The 22,643-nt window shown below is 46.4% G+C and overlaps 2 protein-coding genes across 21 annotated transcripts in view; one reads left to right on the top strand and one right to left on the bottom strand.

Annotated features, from left to right (window-relative positions):
• Window positions 1–5,630, top strand: part of SPIRE1 (spire type actin nucleation factor 1) — a 168,376-nt gene extending 162,746 nt beyond the window's left edge. For all 5 annotated transcript variants that reach the window (XM_070778963.1, XM_070778962.1, XM_019986687.2 and 2 more), the window contains 4 exons: window positions 84–154; window positions 662–689; window positions 786–922; window positions 2,618–5,630. In XM_070778963.1, the coding sequence (XP_070635064.1) occupies window positions 84–154; window positions 662–689; window positions 786–922; window positions 2,618–2,876 (495 nt within the window). In that variant the 3' untranslated portion in view covers window positions 2,877–5,630. The remainder of the gene's footprint in view (window positions 1–83; window positions 155–661; window positions 690–785; window positions 923–2,617) is intronic.
• The window catches only part of PRELID3A (PRELI domain containing 3A), a 49,448-nt gene continuing 31,891 nt past the window's right edge, over window positions 5,087–22,643 (bottom strand). For 3 of the 16 annotated variants that reach the window (XM_070778967.1, XM_019986680.2, XM_019986681.2), the window contains 5 exons: window positions 18,590–18,758; window positions 17,904–17,993; window positions 16,787–16,857; window positions 16,596–16,698; window positions 9,811–14,294 (listed from right to left, as the gene is read on the bottom strand). In XM_070778967.1, coding sequence (XP_070635068.1) covers window positions 13,878–14,294; window positions 16,596–16,698; window positions 16,787–16,857; window positions 17,904–17,993; window positions 18,590–18,758 — 850 coding nt within the window. In that variant the 3' untranslated portion in view covers window positions 9,811–13,877. Of the gene's footprint in view, window positions 9,361–9,810; window positions 15,384–16,340; window positions 16,699–16,786; window positions 16,858–17,903; window positions 17,994–18,589; window positions 18,759–22,643 lie in introns of those variants that run through there. The other 13 variants (XR_011563833.1, XR_011563834.1, XM_070778968.1 and 10 more) reach the window with 13 other exon arrangements.

Genomic DNA, 22,643 nt, shown 5'->3' with positions numbered 1-22,643 from the left:
ATATAAATACGTGTTTAGATGTACAAATTGGGAAATTAACTGTTGGCAATTCTTTTTTCTCCTTTAAAATTTCTGTTTTTTAGCTCTGCTTTTGTTGCCGAACCAGAAGGTTTTCCTTCTTCACCTGGTCTTATACCTGTCAGTTCTGTAAGAGGTAAGGCTTTTTGTAATTGATGACAGTAGTCAAGGAAACACTTCCACTGTTTCATCATTTTTCTCACAGGAACAATAGTAGAAATAATCCAGTGTGTGATCATGTGCCATGCTTATGAGTTACAACAGCAGTTGCTTCAACAGTGGATGGTTATTTGATATTAAGCCTGGAAAATTTTTTTTCTGCATCTATTTCTTTTATGTATTCAAGACAGTTCTAATAATAATATATCAGAACAGAAAAAAATAGATGTGACTCTCAGGTGAACCCACAATAGACAAGAAAATCCCAGACATTAAGTTGATCCTTTCATAGGACATAGCATTAAGTTTTACAGACTGATGGTCTTTTTGGCAAGCCAGTTGTATCAGTTTGTTTCATTCTGGTGGAACTGGAGTTTGGGGGACCAACTGTAGACAGGTAGAGGCATGCAGCCTTTGGCTTCTCTTAACTCTCCAGTCATATCCATGGAATCACACTAAGTAACCTTTCTGATTTTGTATACAGGCCGGTGTGCTCACAGTGTTGCAAAAAGGTAAGCCGAGCTCAGTAAAGTCACAGCTTGTGCTGATTTCAGTGACTCTGCCTCTCCAGCAGTCCTGCTCATTCTCAGTTTTATTTGGGATCATAGATGCGGCTGCCCTCCAAGCCATACTCCACCCTTCCTATCTTTTCACTGGGACCGTCTGCCTTGCAGAGAGGGGAAAGCTGTATGAGGCCAGAAAAACCCTCCACTGGCCACCATCGGCCACTTCGGAGCATTGCCAGGTGAGCAGGAGGCCTGGGTCTCCAAAGTGTCCTTTGTGAAAGAAGAAAGCACTTTCAAGGACTTTGGTGACATGGTGGGATATTGGCTTGAGGAGAGGCACATGGGTGGGTTAGTTTTAATAGTTTTGACTTACACAAATCTCCAAAAGTAGCATGTCAAGGATAATGGCTAGCTCCTTGAAAGACACAGTCTCCTAGTTTAATATTTTTTCTACTTTGGAAATAATTACTTTTATGTATCCTTTAAAAGTCATCTTTAAAACTATCCTTTTCAGTGGAGTTGAAAACTTGCACGTAAGAGTCTAATCTTTCCTTTAGTTTTGAAAAAAATATTTTTAATCCTGTGTTTACAGTGGTCTGCAATAGCTGACTTACATTCCTAACATAAAGACAGAAATAAAGCTTTATGCCAAGAGCTGGCATTTTAAAAGGAAAATATGCCTGGATATCAGTCACTTTGTGTTCAGGTTAGTATTGGTCTTTAAGAAAGACAGGAGGAAGGCAGACCAGCTCAGGTTCCAAGCTGGCAGGGCCCAAGGGACAGGATTTTACACACCAGCAGCCCCTCCATCTGTGAGGGACACTAGCATTGGTGCCAAATGCTGGATGGTGGCCATTCAGCATGTCAAGGTCTGTGGACAGTGAGGTGAGGGAGTTGGAAGCTCCTCAGACCTGTGTCCAAGGCTTCTGCCCTGTGCTCAGCCCCTATCCTGGGCTCTTGAGTTTGGGCTGCTGTCCATGGGCTCCGGACAAGCGAACATGGCTGCTGTTCTTTCCTGTACTTAATTCTACGTTCCTGTTTGGTTTAATTAAAATAGTGAGTAGATGATGCCTAGTTATTTCCAAAAACTATCCAAAACATCTACGGTGATGTTATCTAGTTAACTCCAGCTCTCTAGAATCCATATAGTCACCTGCTGCTGCTAAGTCACTTCAGTCGTGTCCGACTGTGTGTGACCCCATAGACGGCAGCCCACCAGGCTCCCCCATCCCCGGGATTCTCTAGGCAAGAACACTGGAGTGGGTTGCCATTTCCTTCTCCAATGCATGAAAGTAAAAAGTGAAAGGGAAGTCCGACTCTTCGCGATCCCATGGACTGCAGCCTACCAGGCTCCTTCGTCCATGGGATTTGCCAGGCAAGAGTACTGGAGTGGGGTGCCATCGCCAAAGACAATTGCTGTAGTCAGGGAGAGGTATATTTGATAAATACAAAAATAAGAAAGCTAGTCCAAAGATAATTTTTCAGGTTGTGTCATAGGATTAAGATAAATTTACTTCAGTTTCCTGTAGTTTCCTGACCTACCATCAAGAGTTAAGTAATGTTCATTAACCGTGACATGGGGTCACTGAGAAAGAACTTGAAGTTTTCTCTGCATCATCAGTGGGGTGTTAGCAACATGTACTTCATTTCAGTTGTTAGTGTTCATGAACTGTGTGCAGAAGGTGAATACTCTGAATAACCTATTTTACGAAAATTCTATAAAGGGTACTAAGATTCTTAATAAAACATGTTTCCTGGTTTTTTAAAAATATTTTGAATGTTGTCACCAGTTTTAACTTCTTTCGATGAATCTGACATGGCCAATCACCACCCATTCCATCATATTTTGGCAACAAATTTGCTTTTTCTGCATGTATTTTCTTAGTATTGCAGTAGAATTCTTAATAAATGATATTTTAAATGTTTTTTTTTAGGTTGTCCTCAAAATCCAAGTCTGTGGACAAATCAGATGAAGAACTCCAATTTCCCAAAGAGCTGGTGGAGGACTGGAGTGCTATGGAGGTGTGTGTGGACTGCAAAAAGTTCATTTCTGAGATCATCAGCTCAAGCCGCCACAGTCTGGTGTTGGCCAACAAGAGAGCTCGATTGAAGAGGAAGACGCAGTCCTTCTACATGTCCTCAGCAGGCCCCTCAGAGTACTGCCCCTCAGAGAGGACCATCAGTGAGGTCTGAGCCCCGTGCCTTCCTGTGGGAGTCGAGTTCCTGTGAGGACGCTGAGCAGGCTGTCACTGTCTCCTCAATGTGGTTAACTGGCTTGGGTTTGCGTGAGAATCAGGGTTTTGCTGTGTTGCATTGTTCCACAGACTAAATGCTGTGTTCATGTCAATTGAGAACACATGACCAGTCGCCAGTTGCTCATCTGCACTAAGAGGACAGTAGTTTGAAACTTGATTTTGTGTGATTATAGATTTGGAGGCCAGAAACATTCCTCTTAGTTCTTTACTGTGCCTGAAATAATGTTCTAGGGCAGAAAGGTTCTCGTGTGAGGAATCAGTCTAGCGCAGGCCTAGGGGCCAGCAAGGTCTAAGCAGTAAGTCATATTGGCATTTCCACTGACAGTGTTCCTACCTGATGGACACAGACCCCTGGAGGCCTCACAGCACAGAACCTGCAAGGGTTTGCTTGTGCGTCAAACTCTGGTTTTAAGTTATTGTTGCTCTGAGACACTTGGGAAGGGCTCTCCACTGCCTCCCAGGACAAGCATCGGAGCTGTAGGCCTAGGGGGGTGCCTGTGTCCCTGGGCAGCAAGGCAGTGTCTCCTGAGCAAGTGCTAGGCTGTTTTTACCTTGAATGTATTACTGTTACTAGTAGTTGCATATTGGAGGTCTAAGAAAGTTTTGTGGCATCATGGGACAAAGGCAGGCTAGAAGTTTGTCCAGAAGCTCAGTACTTTGGCCTCTTAGAAGAATGGCTGTGAGCACCCACCTTTCCAGCAGCAATTTTCATACTTTACAGTCTCACCATCATGACTAAATTAAGCCACAATTTGGTACATAAGGTCTCAAACTGAAATTTATTTTTATAAATGAATTTTAAAGGAAAACCATGGTCTAGTCTTTTAAAATTACTAGAAAATTAACCTGCCGATAAGCTTTTTGGATGTTTTGCACACATTTTCCTTTTAAGCGACTTGAGTGGGTAGGGTGGGCTTTGATGAAGCCGAGCTGGAGGCAGCACCATACACCTGTCATTTCTCAGCTGTGTGGTCTGTTCCGTGGCATCTCTCTCTGTGGTTCTGGTTGGCTCAGTGGTGACCAGCCAGTCACATTCACAAGCCTGGTTAATGCACCAGGCCACTTTCTGACACACTCTGGGACACGTCTGCAGTCAACACTGGAGACAGCACTGCTCACCAAAAGGCATGGCAGTCACTCTACGCCCCCTCAACATTTCTATAGGGAATTAACAGTAATACCTCAGAACTGCTCTGGTAGTGGTTTTTCACGGTGGAAATTTATAAGTTAGTAAATTGCTTAAAATTACTTACACTTGCAAAATAAACTTTACCAATTGACTAATTAATGCATGTTAACAATTTGTATTTGCATGTAAAAGTGGGCCACCAGAAAACCCTGATTATGGAAATATTTACTGTTTTAAAGAGGCTCATGTGAGAGCTTCAAATGTTACATTGAGTGAATCTTGTTTGTACAGTTTTCCAAGGGACAGTTTCAACTCTAGACCCCTTCTAGATTGGCCTGAGCCTCTAGACCATCCCCAGGACAGGTGCAAGGAAGACAGAGGAGTGGGGGTGGGTGTTTGTGTCCGTGGAAAAAACAGACCCAGGAGAGTGTGCTTTTTAAAATAATGACTAGTTTATAGGTGTTTCTAAAATACAAAAAACTAACCCCTCCCCTGAAATGAGAATACCATTCACATGGCAAAATCTAGCCCATGTGATCCTTGACTTCACTGCTCCGGGTTTGTGACACTGTTTAACTACTGGGACATCGTGAGCAGCAGGTTTCCATGGGACAGTTTGCAGAAGAGTAGAAAAGGGCACATGGCACAGCTGAGATTGTAGAAATCAAATCCGCATCCCTTTCTGGTGCCAAACAAGTTCCCACATCCGTGGCGTGTGTCCGCCACCTCAACCAAACTGGATATCCACTGCTGGCCTGTGGGGCATGTTTTCACAGTCCTTAGCCTTGCCCCCCGCCCTCCCTCCCTCCCTCCCTCGGATCCCAGGCTGCTCTTTGTGCTGCTTCTGGCACTTACTTCTGGTCTGACAACAGCTTCGCTGGCTGGCTGGCCTCGGGTGGAATCTGATGTGTGTCTGCGCACTGACCGTCATTCTCACCCTCTCCCTCCAGGCTGAGAACACTTTCAATTCACTTCTCACAGTTTTAACTTTCTGTCAGTGTCAGGAAAGATAGCAAAGCTTGTAAATACTGTAATATATTTATTGGTATTTGGAGGGCATTCATTCAGTGGACAATGAGAATTAACTCTCCCAACACAAGTAGAACTTAAGTACATCAACTTAATAGTCTCACTAGATTTCAAGTCTTAAGCCTTTCAAATTAAACCAGAAAGTTGTCATGTAGGAGTTTTTAAAATGATCTTACATTTGATGAGATCCCATGATCTCATAAACTCACATCATGGTCAGCACCATGAACTCATGCCATGAATTTTTTAAGACTCTTATTTTTCTAACTGTATTAATAAATGTCAGACTGGATTTTAGGTGTCACATAGGAAAGTTTTAAATTATATTGCTATTTGCTAGAGCAAAACAGCAGACAATTTTGTACGTGCAGAACTGTTGTAGGGCCATGGAGAAATGTGTACACGTTGACCTGGCTTCTTGCGTGTATAAAGTCCAGGCACTGCTGGCATTCAGCGTAACATGACGCTACCAAACATTTTCCATTAAAGTCTTTTAAAATTTATTGAGGAGAAAATAAATGACTTTCCATCATACGTTACGTGTGGAGTTCCTATTATAAAATCGTGCTATCTTTTGGTGACTAGCTGTTTGAAACCACCTAGTTTGGAAACACAAGATACATTTATGTGACATCAGCAGTTTACGATCAGCTTGAGAAATACAACCTGCAAGGACCACACTGAGAACATAAATGAAAATGAGCTCCCACTGTAACTGCTGTGTCATCAAGCAGCCTGCTTCCTTTGTCACCTTGCAGGGTAGGAAACTAAAATCTACAAATTGTCTCCATAGTTGTACAATATTTAGAAAGCATTTTTTTTTCCTAAATAGAATTCCTTATGCTATGTGTTCTTATAATGTCCCATGAAACAAAATTTCTTGTTGTAGCTCTTAAAGGCTTGAGTTTAAACCCAGAATGAATTTAGGAAGGTTCTGTCTTTATGTTAATTAGAGAGCATCCTTGGCGTTTTACGTGCCTTAAACCTTAGGTGATACTGAGTGTGATATTAATCTATTACTTAATTTGCCAGATGTATTTTAAGCTCTTCTTGCAGTAGGTTCCTGTGACAGGTGTGTGACAAGACCTCAGCTCGTAATCCACATGCTCGCTGACTGAGTCCAGGGCACAGCCCTTGCCTTGCTGCTCCTAGGTTCTGGAGACATCGGGACCAGGAAGGGAAGCTCTGGGCCTCCCTTATTCAACTGCGCCTTTCCTTCTCCTTTCCGGCCCCTGGTGAGAAGCTGTAGAGTTGCAAATCATTAGAACTCCATAAGGAGAATTGTTGTGGGTAAGGGCTGGATTACACACTAATGTGTCAGGACTCCAGTTCTGCTCTCTGCAGGGTGTGCATACATACATACACACAGCCATCAGAACACACCTTTTCCCCTCATGTTGACCTCAGGCCCACATCTAGAAACATCTCCTTTGGCTCATCCAAAAAAAAAAAAAAAATTAAGAGCAAAGAACCTACTTAATATAAAACTCTGCTTACACTAGTTAAATGCTCAGGTGCAGTTACCTGGCAGATTGAATTCACAGTGCTGTCCCACTAAAATGTGCATGGTGTGTATATTGATGTATTTTAGAATAGATGTCACTATGTGGAACATTCTCCAGCTGTTTTTGCTGTGGGGTTTTGATGCCAGTGGCACAACCTGAGCCTCTTTAACATGTGCAATATGAAGCAGAGGACGTGAAAGGGCTCCAGCACTGACAGGACACAGTACTCGTGAAGCAGGCTCCTGAGAGCTGGGTCATCAAGGAGGTCACTTGCGTCCCTGGGGCTTAGAAGCTGAGGGATCACCTGGATGTTCCACTCACCTGGTGGCCCGATGCTGGTTCCTGTTCTGGGATGCTCTCAAGAGTGGCTCTGATGCATCTATAAACTGAAGGAAGAAGGGCACTTCCTCCCCTAGGGAGCAGTCAGCACAGAGGGGCAGCCTCACTGGAAGGCGCCCTTCTGCATGTTCTTGGCTTTGGTGTCCTGTCATTGCAGGAACTGTCAGTCAGTCCCTGGCCTACCTCCCCTGTTCCTTCCCCTGTGGTGACACAGCAGAAAAGGTCACACCCAAATTTTGCTGGTTTTGGAAGAGTGGGAATGCCAAAGAGAGGATTTCTGGAAAGCTTACCTGAATATCAAATTCCTCAGCAAATGTGGTGTAAAAGCTGTGGGCAATCACAGAGAAGGAAGGAGGAGCAGCACGATTCTGCAAAGGTGGACAGACCTCCTTAACCGTGTAGCTCCTACAGCAGAGCCGAACGTGAAACAGAAAACAGAGTAGCTTCTCGTTTAAAGGGAAGAAACTTTGATCTTTGACACCCCAAAAGCAGAAGATGCCTGAGAACATTTCAGCTGTCCGTAAGAAAGGGAAGATGACTTGGGTCATCCTACCACAAGGTCATCTCAGGAGTCAGACCGATAGACTGTGAACTTGAACTGAGCACCGTGAACTTAATGGCTAGACATCCCCACTTCTGTGTGGCTCCCTGCAGCAGCCTAAGGCATTCCTCACGGTGCATCCGGTGGTGGACACAGCTTCATGGTAGAAACTGGGGCTCACTCTGCTGCACAATGGTAGCCACTGGCAGAAAGAGCTCTGTAGGACCTAAGGGCTTCCACCTTGATAACTGGGAGAAAAAACAACCATAATTAGTGAAGCAGAGCCTGGTCTCAAGCATGTGAACTGGCTCTGACTCAGTTGCTCCAGCTTAGCAGTGGTACAACCCTCAGTCCTCAGACGTTGGGAAAGTCGCGCAGTGCTTCCTGACTTCAGCACTGAGGGTGCCGGATGTGGTGGTCTCCGGGTCACTTTAACCAGGAGAAACATGATGGGTCAGAGTATCCAGGCTGCAGACACTGAGCAGTGAGTCACTGAGAGCCTGAGTCATGGAACAGAAAGTGGGAGGAATCTCTGCAATTCACATTCACCCTTTCACTGAAGCCAAGTGTCATTAAACAGTACTTCTCTGTATTGACAAACCTGATTATATGGCAAAGAGAGGTTCAGTTTTACTGTTTGCTATAAAAAAAAATCTGAGTTCATCTCCCCAAATTTAAAAAGACAGATGCATTGACACACATTAACAACAAGCAAAAAACAAACAACCCCCTTTTCACCTGCTGTTTTGTGCCAGCACCATCCAATTACTGTGGTTCATTCCCAACCTGCTGGATGCAAAGGCATGGTCTATTTTGGTAGGTCTCGTCCTGCAGTGTGACATGTGCCCCGCTGTGTGACGTGTCCCACTGCAGATGTGAAGGGAAGCGAGTGGCTGGGTAGGGTGGGGAGTGGGTACATGTAACACACAGTTTAACTGCATTAAATGGAAACAAATGTACAGACAAATCTTGCTGTTCAGCTTAATAAAAAAAAAAAAGGTTACTACAGCCACGGCGGAAGTAGGGGTCCCCAGTCTACACACCTCCCATTGTGGTAAGGGATCCCCAGCCCAGAAGCTTATTTCTTTGGCCCTCTCAGCCCTGATTAAAAACATCCAGGGCCAGGCAGATGCTCTTTCCCTGCGAAACTCCATCAGTGAGCAGGTGCAGTAGTGGATTGGAGCCCTCATGGCATTCATGCCACTGTTCACCTCCTGCTTCTGCCTCACATGGCTGCACAGAATGTGCCCCATCCCCTGGCACAGCTGCTTCTGGTAGCTTCTGGACTCCCATGTCTGCAGTACGTGCTGCTGTTCTTCCTCCTTCCTCCACCGCACATAGCATCTACTACACTGTTTCACGAAGACACGGATCTTTGTCAGATTTCTTCACTGCTACATCTCTAGATTTGGAAAACTATCTTGCATGCAACAGGTGCTCAAAAATGTTTCTGGAGTGAATGGATGAATTGAGCAGGTTCAATATGGAAATAAGTCAATACAAAGACAGAACCATTAACATGTCTTCCAAACAACTGACATAGTGTGTAGTCAGTGCTCTTTACCACGTAAGTGCCACGCACAGCCATATTCTTCCTTTAAGGCAGGAGTAAAACCCAAAGTCAGAAGTCACTGCAGCCCAAAGGTGGCTGATTAGAATTGGGAGGCCTGAGGCAGCAGCTTCTGCAGCTGCTGGTTCCCTGGAGCCCGCAGAAACCCCACTCTTGTAAATGCCACTCACCACATGCTCCTCTCCAGGCTCCCGTCCACTCCAGATCCCTGGCAGAGCCACCATGCACAGCCCAGCCTCCAGACCGGCTTTTTCCATTAACACATTGGTGGGCAGATATCAGAGACCCTGGAGACCTATAATTGAACTGCTGTGTGAACACAAATCGTGTGTTCATCAGCACTGAGCTCATACTCAGGACCTTTTTACTAATGCCCCTTTCAAAGGATGATAGTTAATGCTTACTAATCATAACATTTTGATTAAAATGTATGTGCCAACTGGGCTGAAATAAAACATCCCAAATGACTTCAAATTTGTCATATTAAAACAGTTTGGCCAAGAAAAGAAAATAAGGGAAGATATGAAGATAAGTTTTATATTAGATAATATGTTTTTAAATGTTTTGCTGGGTTTTAGTAGCCAATACTAGCTCCCAGTAGTTGAGCATGTTACTGATTTCACTCGCCTGACACACAGCAAAACCACCCTGCCAACTCCAGGCTGTGAAGGAAAGTGCAGCATTTACTGCAGGATACCAACACGGAGTTAGCACAGAGAACGGGCAACTTGTGACCAAACAGCCAAACTCTCTGACAGCTTTCAGGTAAGCATGTTTATTTTTTTAATATATATTTTAAAATATTTCTTTATTTGTGCCAGTCTTAGTTGTGGGATGCAGGATCTTCAGTCACAGCATGTGGGATCTAGCTTCCTGACCAGGGATTGAACCCAGGCCCCCTGCATTGGGAACATGAAGTCTTAGCCACTGGACCACCAGAGAAGCCCCCAGGGAAGCGTTTTTAAAGGCAAGGTCCTCGAGGGAGAGGTTTAGGGGTGCCTGATCACTTGTGGACGTTTGTCCTGACTGGTGGGTGCAGTAACAGGGCGGTAAATCTACATCATTACCCATCTGGTTCCAGCCACTCGAGGGGTCTGCCTGCTGACTGTCAGCATGCAGCTAACTCCTCCACTTGATGGGGTTACTATCAGCAAACCATCTCAGGACAGGGCTCAGAATATTACCTATAGCCCTTAGGGAGGAACTAAAGGTCCCTGACTTTGTTTAATGGCTAAACTATCATTGCTTTGACTTGCTTGACTGTTGCACTTGCTTCTCCATTTTTCCACTTCTCTGATTAAATTTGCTCTTTGGAAATTGGGCAAGGGCTAGGAGGCTAACGTTTTTCTACCAACGAGAGGTGGGGAGCACAGGATGGTGGGGTCTGTCACCAAGAAAGCCCCACAAGGTCCTGCTTGGTTTCAAGCACTTTTCCACACCAGGTGCTATGTAAAGCACTCTCAGCCACAATCCTGATACTCAGCTCTGAAGCAGGTGCTGTGCATACACTTGTTGTCTACCTGAGAGACGGCAATATAGCCAGGTAGACATGTGCCCAAGGTCAAACCACTAGCCCAGCATCACATGTGAGGTCCAGCCCTGTGCTCATAACCCTGCTTTCTGTCCACCTGCCTTCCCCACTGAGGGCTATGATTCTGAACCCAGTCCTCAAGTTACCACATACTCAGTGAGCACCCAGGGCTGTGCATGCAAAGTAAACATCCCATCTCTGCTTCTAATCAGAAAAATATGTATGTGAATAGTTTAGAAAAATGGTCCAAAGTGATATAAAACTCTAGGAATTTATAGTAAGTTGTGAGCTGGTGTCAGTCAAGAACACTTTCCTGGAAACAGATTTCATGAAGAGAGGGGGCCCAACATCCCCCAAAGTGTGGTCTGATGACACCTGGATCAGAATCGTCTGGGCCTGTGCTTAGGCCTTGGTTTTGATTCCTTCCAAAAGGTAATGAGAGTAGTCACTGAGGAAACTGACCACAACATATTAAACACCACATACAACAAACCTACAGCTAACATCATTCTCAAGGGTGAAAAGCTAAGAGCATTCCCTCTAGGATCAGGAATAAGACAAAGATATCCACTGTCGTGACTTTCATTCAACATAGTGTTGGAAGTCCTAACCATGGCAATGAGAGAAGAAAAAAAGAATCCAAAGTGGAAAAGAAGTAAAACTGTTACTGTTGGCAGATGACATCATACTACACATAGAAAATCCTAAAGATGCTACCAGAAAACTGCTAGAGCTTATCGATGACTTTGGTAAAGTTGCAGCATACAAAATTAACATACAGAAATCTCTTGTATTCCTGTGCAATTAACAGCAAAAGATCAGAAAGAGAAATTAAGGAAACAATCCCATCTACCGTCTCATCAAGATAAATAAAATAGGAATAAACATATCTGAGGGGACAATAGACCTGTACTCTAAAAATTATAAAATGCTAATAAAAGAAACCAGAGATGATACAAACAGATGGAAAGATACATATCATGTTCTTGATTGGAAGAATCAATATTGTCAAAATTACTGTATTACCCAATGCAATCCCTACCAAATTACCAATGGCAGACTTCCCTGGTGGTCCCGTGGTTAAGACTCCACTCTTCTAAAGCTGGGGTCACAAGGGATTAATCTACAAAATACACAAACAGCTCATGCAGCTCCGTATTAAACAGAACAACCCAATCAAAAAATGGACATAAGATCTAAACAGACATTTCTCCAAAAAAGGGATACGGATGGCCAAAAAACCCATAGGACACCAACATCACTATCAGAGAAATGCAAATCAAAACTATAATGAGGTATCATTTCACACTGGTCAAAATAGCCACAATTTTCTTCCAGAGTTTTCTTTCACATACACAGGGATTTATTTTAAGGAATTGGCTGCCCTAATTTTGAAGGCTGCCAAGTCCAAAATCTGCAGGGTGGGTTAATTAAAATTCATTTAGCACCCTACTGGTTAGTTTAGGTATCTTGACTAAAATCCAGAGTGCTACAAAAGTTGATTCCGTTGTTTTGGTTTTGTTTTGTTTTTTTTGGCCAGCTTATTGTTTGTTTCAATGTGGGGATTGATTCTCAGAGTACCCACCTCTGCCATTTTCCATGATGGCACTATTTTTGAAGTTTTTTAACCTTTAATTTTGAAATTAATGTAGACTTACTGGAAGCTGCATACCCTTCACCCACTTTTTCAGTAACATGTGACATAATTGTAGCACAGCACCACAGCCAGGAATTTAACATGCGCAGTGCAGCACAGAGCGCTTTTAAAAGATCACTTCAACAAGGCTTGGCTGTATGAAATTTCACATCAGGGACAAAGAGACCCTAAAAGCTTTGAGAGAAAAAAAAAAAAAAGCCATATACAGAGACTCAGGAAGTGAAGTGGAAAACAATGGAGCTGTGCCTTCAAAATTCTGAGAACAAGTATTTTTATCTACATTTATATGTCCAACCAGCTTTTGAGTGAAGAGTGGGAAGAGAAGGAACATTTTCAGATGTGCCAAGTCCTGGAAGCTACTGTGGCATGTCCTTCCCCATTTTATGGTGAAAGAGAAGGCAGGAAGGCCAGGAGACAGGGCTCCAGGAAGGGAGAAAGGCCAACAGCCATTCGGCTGCTGGTCAGAGAGTGAGACGGGCCTCCAGGAAGAACAGCACCAGGGAAATGAGAAAGGGGTGTGCAGCCTATGGGGTTTGAGCTGTAGGAGAGGACACTGTGAGGTGCTGCAGAGAGCAGGGGAAGAATGTGGGGGCATTCAGCCAGGGACTTTGAAAAAATAAACAGATGAAAAGGAAAACACAGTTATTACCTTCAAGGGGAGAAAAGCTACATAAAGAAAATATAGAGACTCCCTTGGCGGTCCGAAGCAGGGGCTCAGGTTCCATCTCTGGTGAGGGAACTAGATCCATATACACAACTAAAGATCCCTCATGCTACAACTAAGACCAGACCCAGTCAAATAAATGTTTTTTTTCTTTTAAAAGAAAATGTAATTAACGTATAGCTTTTCACTTGGTAATAAATAGTAGTTATGTATATTTTAATCATAGAAATAATTAACCATAAGTTACAACACAGCTATACTGGAGATGGGAAGATGTGAGAGAGAAAATAACCATCATAGCAGGAAGTCAACAGATTTAATCTAAAATTGTTGAATCAAGAAATAGCACAGTATGCTCATTTATTTTAGGAATCTAACAGTAAACGCCAAAACTGCCAAGAGAGTCTACAGAAGGGTAGAAGCATGCTCTGTGGAAAGGGTAAGAGGGATTGTTTTTGTCATAAATCTTTTAACTATTTTACCTTTAAAGCTATGTGCATAAAAGTCTTAAAAATAAAAATGAATTTTAATTTTGGATTGGACGTATCAATATCAAAGGAAAAGCAGTATCTAAAAAAATGTGGTAGAATACAGTTCCAACCTTCCTTTATGGAGAAGAGCTTCTCTAGAATTACCACTTAAAACACAAAATTTTTTATTTTTGAAAATTGAGAAAATTAAAACTCCCAGTTGGAGGTACCTTGATGTCGGCAGAACAGCTGAGAGCTTGGAACCACCAGCCCAGACTGCAGTCCAGGCGGGGGTCCCAGATGGTGCGCAGTCTCATTGCAGCCGCAGGACAGAGCAAATGGCTCTCCAGGCCAATCCTAACTATCCCGTGTCACCATCAGAGTGGATGCCCGACTCTAGCATGTGCAGATCCATGAAGGGGTAAGACAGGGACACACGTCAGCTATGTCTGAGGTAACAGCTGGTGGCCAGATGTGTGAAGAGACAGGCAGTGAGCCTGTGGATCAAAGGCAAGGGAAGGGAATGGGGCATCCTCTGCAAAGAGAAAGCTCTTTAGCGAGACCCCAAGAGTCGGCAGGAGAGCTGGCACTGAGGGGAGGACAGATGAGACTGAGGGAAGGACAGAGGAGGCCCCACAGCCGTCTGAGAAAACCAGGCTCAGGCGCAGCAGAACAGGCGTGTAGGCTCAACGTGCAGTAGGCAGCAAGGCAGCCTGCCCTGCTCCCAGCAGGTCTGCCCCATGGGCAGTGCCACTGGCCAGGCCTCCTGTCCTGTGAGGTCACAGCCGACCAGCCTGATGATGGCTGTGACCCGGGAGCTCCCGCCTCTCCCAGTCCAGCCAGGACCATGCTCCAGACTCGCTTCTTCTCTTCTGTTTCTTTTTTTGGTGAGGCATCATTAAAGACTGAGGCAGTTGAGCTCTAGATTGTGAGGCAAGAGAATGTGATAGGGTCCACAATTCAAAGCAACAGCATCAGACACATACCAAACACACATGCACACGCCCAAGTAGGATGCTCAGCAGTCAGGTAGGCTGCTTGTGGTGCATTCAAGGAAGAAGGTCATGACCTTGGGTTCAAGGTGAAGGTTCTGGCAAACCTATGCATCAGTGCCTTAGGCAAAAAGCAGGAAGCTCTTTAAAGAAGCCCAAGCCACAGGGCTCATGTCTGCTGACTGAAGCACCAAGTGTGCATATGTGCTGCAGACAGACCAACTGAGGGTGGGAAGCAGGGCCAGAGCTTGAAAAGCCAAAAGTAGGAGGAGTTCCAGGGCAGGAGAGTAAGGATTCTCTCAACAGAGGGAGCAGTGAACTCTGACCTTATGAAGCAGAGATGACTGCTGACCACGCCAGTGTCAAATCTGCCCTGAAACCCCAGACGCTCAGGGGAGGAAAACAAAGAGTATTTGAGAAGCTCAAAGAGATGCTGGGAAACAACTTTGAGCACTAAAAACGAAGGGCCAGTGATGGCACACGGCTGGCAGCAGCAGGAAGGGCAGCCTACTGGCCACAGTGCTGACACCTGAGCCTGGGGCATCCGCACAAGATCGTGGGCAGGCACTCCAGTCTTACTCCCAATAAAATCCCCTTCAGATCAGCCCTCCACACTGGACCTGCTGGTGAGACCCTCCTGCAAAGGACACAGCAGTCCCAGAACACAGGACTGCATGCTGAGAACCGCTTGCAGGAAAAGCCAAACTGCCCTTGGAGACGAGATGACAAACCTGAACACAAATCTCGCCATAAAACGAGCTGGTGTGTCAGGAGGAGGATGAAACCAGTTCAGTCTTTCTCTACAGGGCGGGGCCCCACACAGAGCTGCATCCCGCAGACCCCTCCCAGCACGCGGGCCGCACACGCCGCTGGGAGCCCAGTGGGCGCCACATCCTCCTGGTTCAGGAATCCTGTAGCTACCGCCGCTAAGCACGGGAAGGGGGGGGGATTGCTGCAGGCCTCGTTAGCTCAGCGCGCGTTCCGCATTTTCAATTATCCACTCAATAGCGGCCCAGCCCTGGAGCAACACAGAGAGAAGCCAGTGCGCTGTCAGAGGTCGTCCTGCTGTCTCACCGAGGAGCAGACAGCGAGCTACGCAGGTCAAGTGAACGCAAAGGAGACACCAGGCCGAGAAACAAGGCAGGCGACACACACAATTCCAGCCCCAGCCAGAGCTCCACGGAGCCTCACCCCATCCCTGCTGTCACCTCCTGAGGCCCCTCAGACCCCTCCATGAGCGGCCCCTAACCTCCGCTCCTGAACCTCGGGTGTGGGGTAACCCGCCTCTCCACCTCCATCTCCCCTACCATCAGCAGGTAGCTAGCCGCCCCGGGCGCCCCTGACCTGGTCTGGGGTGCTGTGGGATGGTAACGACAGCTGGAGAAGCCGTGATTCTCCACAGGCCTCCAGCACAGCAGCCCCTAAACACAGGAAGTGAGAGGCCTGGATTTAGCCTCACTGAGTCTCCCCTGACTTTTCTCATAAAGGGCTAAGGGACTCTGTCCTTCCTGAGAGTTGCCTTCCTTGTAGAATATTCTTCTCAGCAAACACTGAGGCCTGCCCTAAGCTAGACCATGGACAAACAAAATGAGTCGTGCCAGCTCTGTCCTCTGGGCTCGAAGTGTGGATGTGATGATGCTGCTCTGGGTCAGAAGCGGGGGACACTACCCTGAGCTAAGCTACTCTCAACCTTACTCAAATCTGGATTTTTCTAGAAACACGGCAGACTGGTCCTATATTGTGACTGGACAAATGCGCCTAAATGCAAGCATAAACGGCTCTCAGCCAAGCCCTGACCTGAGTGCACTAGGAAGGGAAGGCTTAGGTGCCGTGCCATTGGTTGCAGACAGAAACCAAGGGGCTAGGGAGAGCGGGGGATGGCAGAGAGGGGACTGCATGCCCGGGTAAAGAGTTGGGCCCTGGCACCCACACAGCCTGGGACCCATCCCTCCCAGGGTCCCTCCACAAGGCTCACTCCCAAATCCTGCCAGAGGTACTCAAAATGCCAGTTAAATACAAAACTGCTAAAAATGTTGAGTGTCCTGCATGCCCACGCCCACACTTGTCCTGGATGTGTGGGGTCTGTCTTGTTTAAGAGCCCAGGTAGCTCAGCTGCTGCTGGAAGTGGTGGCTTGCCTCGCTGGCCTCTGTCCCCCGCAGGCCTGGGGCCCTCCCCACTGCATATGCCTGCTCCTTTGGCCACCACCCCCCCAACAGTGAGAGGTGGTACCTTCTTTGCGTTGGACGATATCGTGTTGGCCATTAAACTCTCCAGATAGCTGCCGAGGCTGACTCCCTTCACGGTGATGACAGCTTCCTGGGTAAGCACGGTCCTGCAGGAGAGCGCGCTGGAGGTGAGAGGCTGAGCAGTCTGAAGGGGGAGCCCCCACCCCACCCCGCCCCAGAGTTCAGTCCACTTACTTTCCTGGGTCCTCCGGGTGGGGTGTGTACACCAGCCTCTCACTCACTGACACCAAGTTTGTGAGTGTGATCTTTAAAAAGGACACAATGGCTGTAGGTTCTACTTCTCTTGCATTTCTTCCCAGACTGCCCACACTCACAACTCCACACCTGCACTTACTGGAGCCAGAGCAGAAGGAACGCCGAGGCCCACAGATCCTGGCCACTGTTCTGGTGACACCACCCTCCCTCCACACCCTACCCAAACCTGAGCCTGGCTCATGAGCAGTCACCACTGTATATGCAATGTTTTTATGCAAGACTCTGTGTTTAATAAACCTTATTTTCTTTCCTTGATCCTCAACCACACTGTGAAGTCTGTTCTTTTTTAGATGACAAGCATGAGACTCAGAAAGGCTGATCACTAACACTCGCAGCCACACAGCAACTTGGTGATCACCTGTCCTCCCCAAAGCCTTCCCTTCGACCTTCCTCCTCCCCTTCCTCCTGAGCCAGAACTAGTCCCCTCTATTGACAACTTGGCTTTCTGCAAAGAGGAAGTGGAATTTTCTAAGTAGAGAGAGAACAATATATAAACAGTCAGGAATGGCCAATGTACAAACACCCGCCCAGCTCACTCTGCCTCTGTGGAAGGGCTGTCTGGCCTGAGGGAAGGGGCCGCTGACTAAGGTCCAGGGGGTCAACTGGGAGCTTGCACCTGCAGTGACCCCACCCACAGGGTAAGGGGCTAGCATAACCATGCTCCAGCCCACGCAATTCCCCCAACACTCTCTCTGAAATTGCATCAGGCCAGTATCAATGGTTCCTGATTGTGAGACAGGAGAGAGGAAGGCAGGAGGAAGTGGCTGTTTCAGTGGCTGCTAAGAGACACATGTGCTGCTGAGGGCAAGGCAGCAGCTGAGAGGGGGCGGGAGGCAATAGAGAGGCAGGAGTCTGTCCCGTGGTTACAAAGGTGTGTTCACATCATTATGTGTGTTCTTCAATATGTTTTTACACTGGAAAAAAAGACAAGATACTGCTAAAGCAAACTCAGCCTTTCTATTAAAAGATCACAGACCAAAGGTGGGCTGGAAACAATTAAATGAAGACATTATGCACCACTGTGGCTATTGCTTACATTGGTGGAGCAGAGCTCCATTTTCTTTTCCACTGGATCCACAACAGAATGTTCTCTGATGTATGTCAAAGTCCTACTGGTCCCCAAAATCTGAAAAACAAAGTGAAACCAGCATGGTGACATTGACATACCCTCAAACACTGCATGTCACTTCAGATCAGCTACTAACTTCTTCAATCAGGCTGCAGCAGCACCTCCAGCTCCTCCAGCAGCTGCTGTCCAGCAGGTGGGACAGACAGACACATAAATCAGGGATGGAGGGACTGGCATTAAGATGGAGGAGAAAGTGGAGCAGGACCTGGGGCACTGAAGCCAAGGTCTGGCTGGTAAGTCAGCTGAGGACCAACCTTGCCCCCTGCCCCATCCCCCTGACCACCACTGTGCAGAGCCAGCTCTGGGGCTCAGGCCACAACCAGGCAGGGCGATGGAGCTGCAGTGGGGCATTTAGAGGTGGGAAGGGGGGCTGTGGGGGTTTGGGTTTCCTGTGGGGGGGTTTTGCTGCCACAGGTGGGTCAGTGGACATGGTGAACACTCAAGTGAACAATTAATTCACAGAGAACAAACTATCTCTCAGGCTTCCCAGAAAGCCCAAATGGGCAGGTTGACACTCCCTACGTATGGGTGCCAGCCAGGCTGGCAGGTGTAGACAGGCTGTGTTGGTGTAGCTGGGCTCCCAAGGGGCTCACCGCTCTCACGAGGCTGGGCAGCCCCCACTCGGTACTGAGGAGGCGGTGGCTGTGAAGCCGGCCCCGGCCATCCACACTGCGCTCCAGCACGTCGACACCCACAACACAGGGATTCATGGGATTCGGGTACTTCCTCATGGCCGCCTTGATGACCGTGTCCCACGGGTGGCTAGAGGAGACACAACCACCAGCATTGAGTGGCAGTGTGTTCAAAGTCAGGTCAACCTGATCCTTGAGCTTGTTCCAGATCCTGGATCCCTGATCCTCCCAGCGACCAGCGGGTAGGCAGGGGTGCAGAGCAGGCTCAGGCTGGGCCAGCCCTGCTGAGCCCTCCTTCACCAGTCCCCCATAGCCTAAGGAGGTAGGACATTTTGGTATGGGGCTTCTGGACAGTGACACAATGTTCCCATCCCCTACCTGTCACCGCCACTTACCTCAACACACACACACTAACTATGCTGCTCCACAGGCTGCAAGGCCAGGGCCCATTTCTGCCTCTGCCCACACAGCCGCAGTGACTGCTGGGGCCCTCTGCTGACCGCCCACCTGCTTCCACACTGCAGCCTCGTGCCACTAGCCAGGACAGCACACCTGCCTAGCTATGAGATCCAGAGCAACTGCTTTGCTCCAACTTCTAAGCAGTATGTGACCTGAAATGGCTACATATTTTTTTCTGATTATTTAAGTGTCTGAATTTTTTAAAATAATGAAAAAGATGAGGAAAACAAAAATCCACAATTCCACTATCTGGAGACAAATCTGTGCATGTGTTCCCATGCCACCCCCAAGGCTTGTCCTGCAGATGCCACCCCTCCCTCTGGTCCTGAGCCCTGGAGAGGGGTGGACACCAGTGTCTCTGTTGGTTTCCTGCCATCAGAGGCTGCACAGCTGCCCCTGCTCCCAGGGCTCCAGGCCCGCTGAGCCCGAATGCCATAGGGCCACAAAGGGCGCAGAGTCAGTTCCTCAGGGAGGACATTCCCCAGGCCTTGCTGTCCTGACCGTTCCTCCAGGAGGTACCCAGCAAGCATCCGGCCCCAGAGGCAGGTGACTCCAACCACCAAGGCAGGTGTCTCCGCAACATGTCCTTCCGCAGATGACAGTCCAGACTCAAGACCTGGAGATATGCATCCATGCACAGACATGCACACACTTAGAAATTAAACTGGGGTCATGCTCCATGCATGCACAAATCACCTGCTTTTTATATGGAACAGATGATGAGCACTTTCCTGCATCATGAGGCTATTTTCAGAAATAGAGGACTGTAACTAGCTGCACAAAAGGTCACCCTGTGGTATAGCCAGTCCCCTCTGGCAGATTATTTTGATTGTGTCCAACCTTTACTTTAAATTGAAGGCAGTAGTGAACATGTGTGTACACCAGCCTTTAAACATGTCTATCTGTCCTTAGGATAAATTTATATAGTGGAATTACTAAATTAAACATCAAAGATCATGAACATATTGAAGAATGTTCCATGTTTGATGTCCTTTTTAAATATAACTTTATCATTGGTCATTGACCATGAAATTTACTTTGTCAAATTCATTGACCATGAATTTATTTTATCCTCATAAAAGGCTCAGTTCAGTCACTCAGTTGTGTCCAACTCTTTGCGACCCCATGGACTGCAGCACTCCAAGCTTCCCTGTCCATCACCAACTCCCGGAGTTTACTCAAACTCATGTCCATCGAGTTGGTGATGCCACGCAACCATCTCATCCTCTGTCATCCCCTTCTCCTCCCGTCTTCAATATTTTCCAGCATCAGGGTTTTTTCAAATGAGTCAGCTCTTCGCATCACATAGCCGAAGTATTAGAGTTTCAGGTTCAACATCAGTCCTTCCAATGAATATTCAGGACTGATTTCCTTTAGGATGGACTGGTTGGATATCCTTGAAGTCCAAGGGACTCTCAAGAGTCTTTGCCAACATCATAGTTCAAAATCATCAATTCTTCGGTGCTCAGCTTTCTTTATAGTCCAACACTTACATACATACCTGACTAGTGGAAAAACCATAGCCTTGACTATGCCAAACCTTTGTTGGCAAAGTAACGTCTCTGTTTTTTAATATGCTGTCTAGGTTGGTCATAACTTTTCTTCCAAGGAGAAAGCGTCTTTTAATTTCATGGCTGTAGTCACCATCTGCAGTGATTTTGGAGCACCAAAAATAAGTCTGACACTGTTTCCCCATCTATTTCCCATGAAGTTATGGGACCAGATGCCATGATCTTAGTTTTCTGAACGTTGAGCTTTAAGCCAACTTTTTCACGCTCCTCTTTCACTTTCATCAAGAGGCTCTTTAGTTCTTCACTTTCTGCCATAAAGGCGGTTGTCATCTGCATATCTGAGGTTATTGATAGTTCTCCTGGCAATCCTGATTCCAGCTTGTGCTTCATACAGCCCAGCATTTCTCATGATGTACTGTGCATATAAGTTAAATAAGCAGGGTGACAATATACAGCCTTGACGTACTCCTTTTCCTATTTGGAACCAGTCTGTTGTTCCATGTCCAGTTCTAACTGTTGCTTCTTGACCTGCATACAGATTTCTCAGGAGGCAGGTCAGGTGGTCTGGTATTCCCATCTCTTTCAGAATTTTCCACAGTTTATTGTGATCCACACAGTCAAAGGCTTTGGCATAGTCAATAAACCAGAAATAGATGTTTTTCTGGAACTCTCTCGTTTTTTCAATGATCCAGTAGATGTTGGCAATTTGACCTCTGGTTCCTCTGCCTTTTCTAAAACCAGCTTGAACATCTGGAATTTCACGGTTCATGTACTGCTGAAGCCTAGCTTGGAGAATTTTGAGCATTACTTTACTAGCATGTGAGATGAGTGCAATTGTGCAGTAGCTTGAGCATTCTTTGGCATAAAAGGCTCATCCCAGGTCAAAAAGTTAGCAAGAGGATGCAGATGACAGTCAGGCCTCCCAGCCCCTACTTCATGATCTTTCAGTCACACCAATGGCCTCTGCACTCAGGTCCAGACACCCTGCTCTTTAACACAGAAATGTTTTTCCAAGCTGTGGAATTGTGTCATTGTGCTAAACGCATCCACCAGATCCAACGTAAGGGGATGAAGGAGCAGAGACAAGACTGGTCCTGATCACTCAGCAGAGTACAAGGAGACTTTCTTCTTGGGAAACCACCATCAAGGCCACAGTGCACCACACTCTGGGGAAGAAGGGAGCACTCACAGACTCATGAGAACAGAAGAAGGAGCTTTCTCAGTGAGTGAAGCTGTATGTGCACTTTGTAAATCAAGCTCCCAGAGAGGTCCCATAAAAATCATTATGCAGAATAGGCTATGCCTTATAAAATTACTTGAAACTATCTAAAAGTTGACAAATATTTATAATCAAGCACATCTCACACAAAGTTTCTTTTATACAGAAACCTTGCATCTTTCTAACAGATGATTTCAACTAAGCACAATGTGTTTAAAATATTCATAAAAATAATTCCATACATCAATAGAATGACGCAGGAAAAGAACAAACATAGTATTTTTTTTTTAATTACAAGGTTTAAGTACACAAGTTAGTATCACACACTTCTTGGTTAAAGAAAATAGCTCAGGGACTTGCCTTATGGTCCAGTGGTTAAGAATCTGCCTGCCAATGCAGGGGACATGAGTTGGATCCCAGGTCCAGGATGATCCCACATGCCACAGAGCAGCTAAGCCCATGAGCAACAACTACTGAGTCTGCATACCTATAGACTGTGCTCCACAACGAAAAAAGCTACCACAATGAGAAGCCTGCACATCACAACAAAGGGCAGCTCCTGCTTACCACAACTAGAGAAAGCCTGAGTGCAGAAATGAAGACTCAGCACAACTAAATTTTTTTTAAAAAAGAAAAGAAAATAGCCCAATACTCATTTGATTGGCTAAAGCTGAGTAGTCGAAAATGTCAAGTGTTGGGAGAACGTGACAGCAGAAGCCAGGCCCATGGGTGAATATATGAACCGGCCCCACCCCGGGGAGACTCTGGTTGATGAAATTCATCCTTGGGATAAAGGTCCCCAGCCGAGGCTCAGTGTTACAGAGGC

The sequence above is a fragment of the Bos indicus genome, chromosome 24 (assembly GCF_029378745.1).
Source record: "Bos indicus isolate NIAB-ARS_2022 breed Sahiwal x Tharparkar chromosome 24, NIAB-ARS_B.indTharparkar_mat_pri_1.0, whole genome shotgun sequence".
In the NCBI taxonomy this organism is placed as follows: domain Eukaryota; kingdom Metazoa; phylum Chordata; class Mammalia; order Artiodactyla; family Bovidae; genus Bos; species Bos indicus.
Note: the sequence above shows the minus strand (reverse complement) of the source record. Positions and strands in the feature narration are given on the sequence as shown.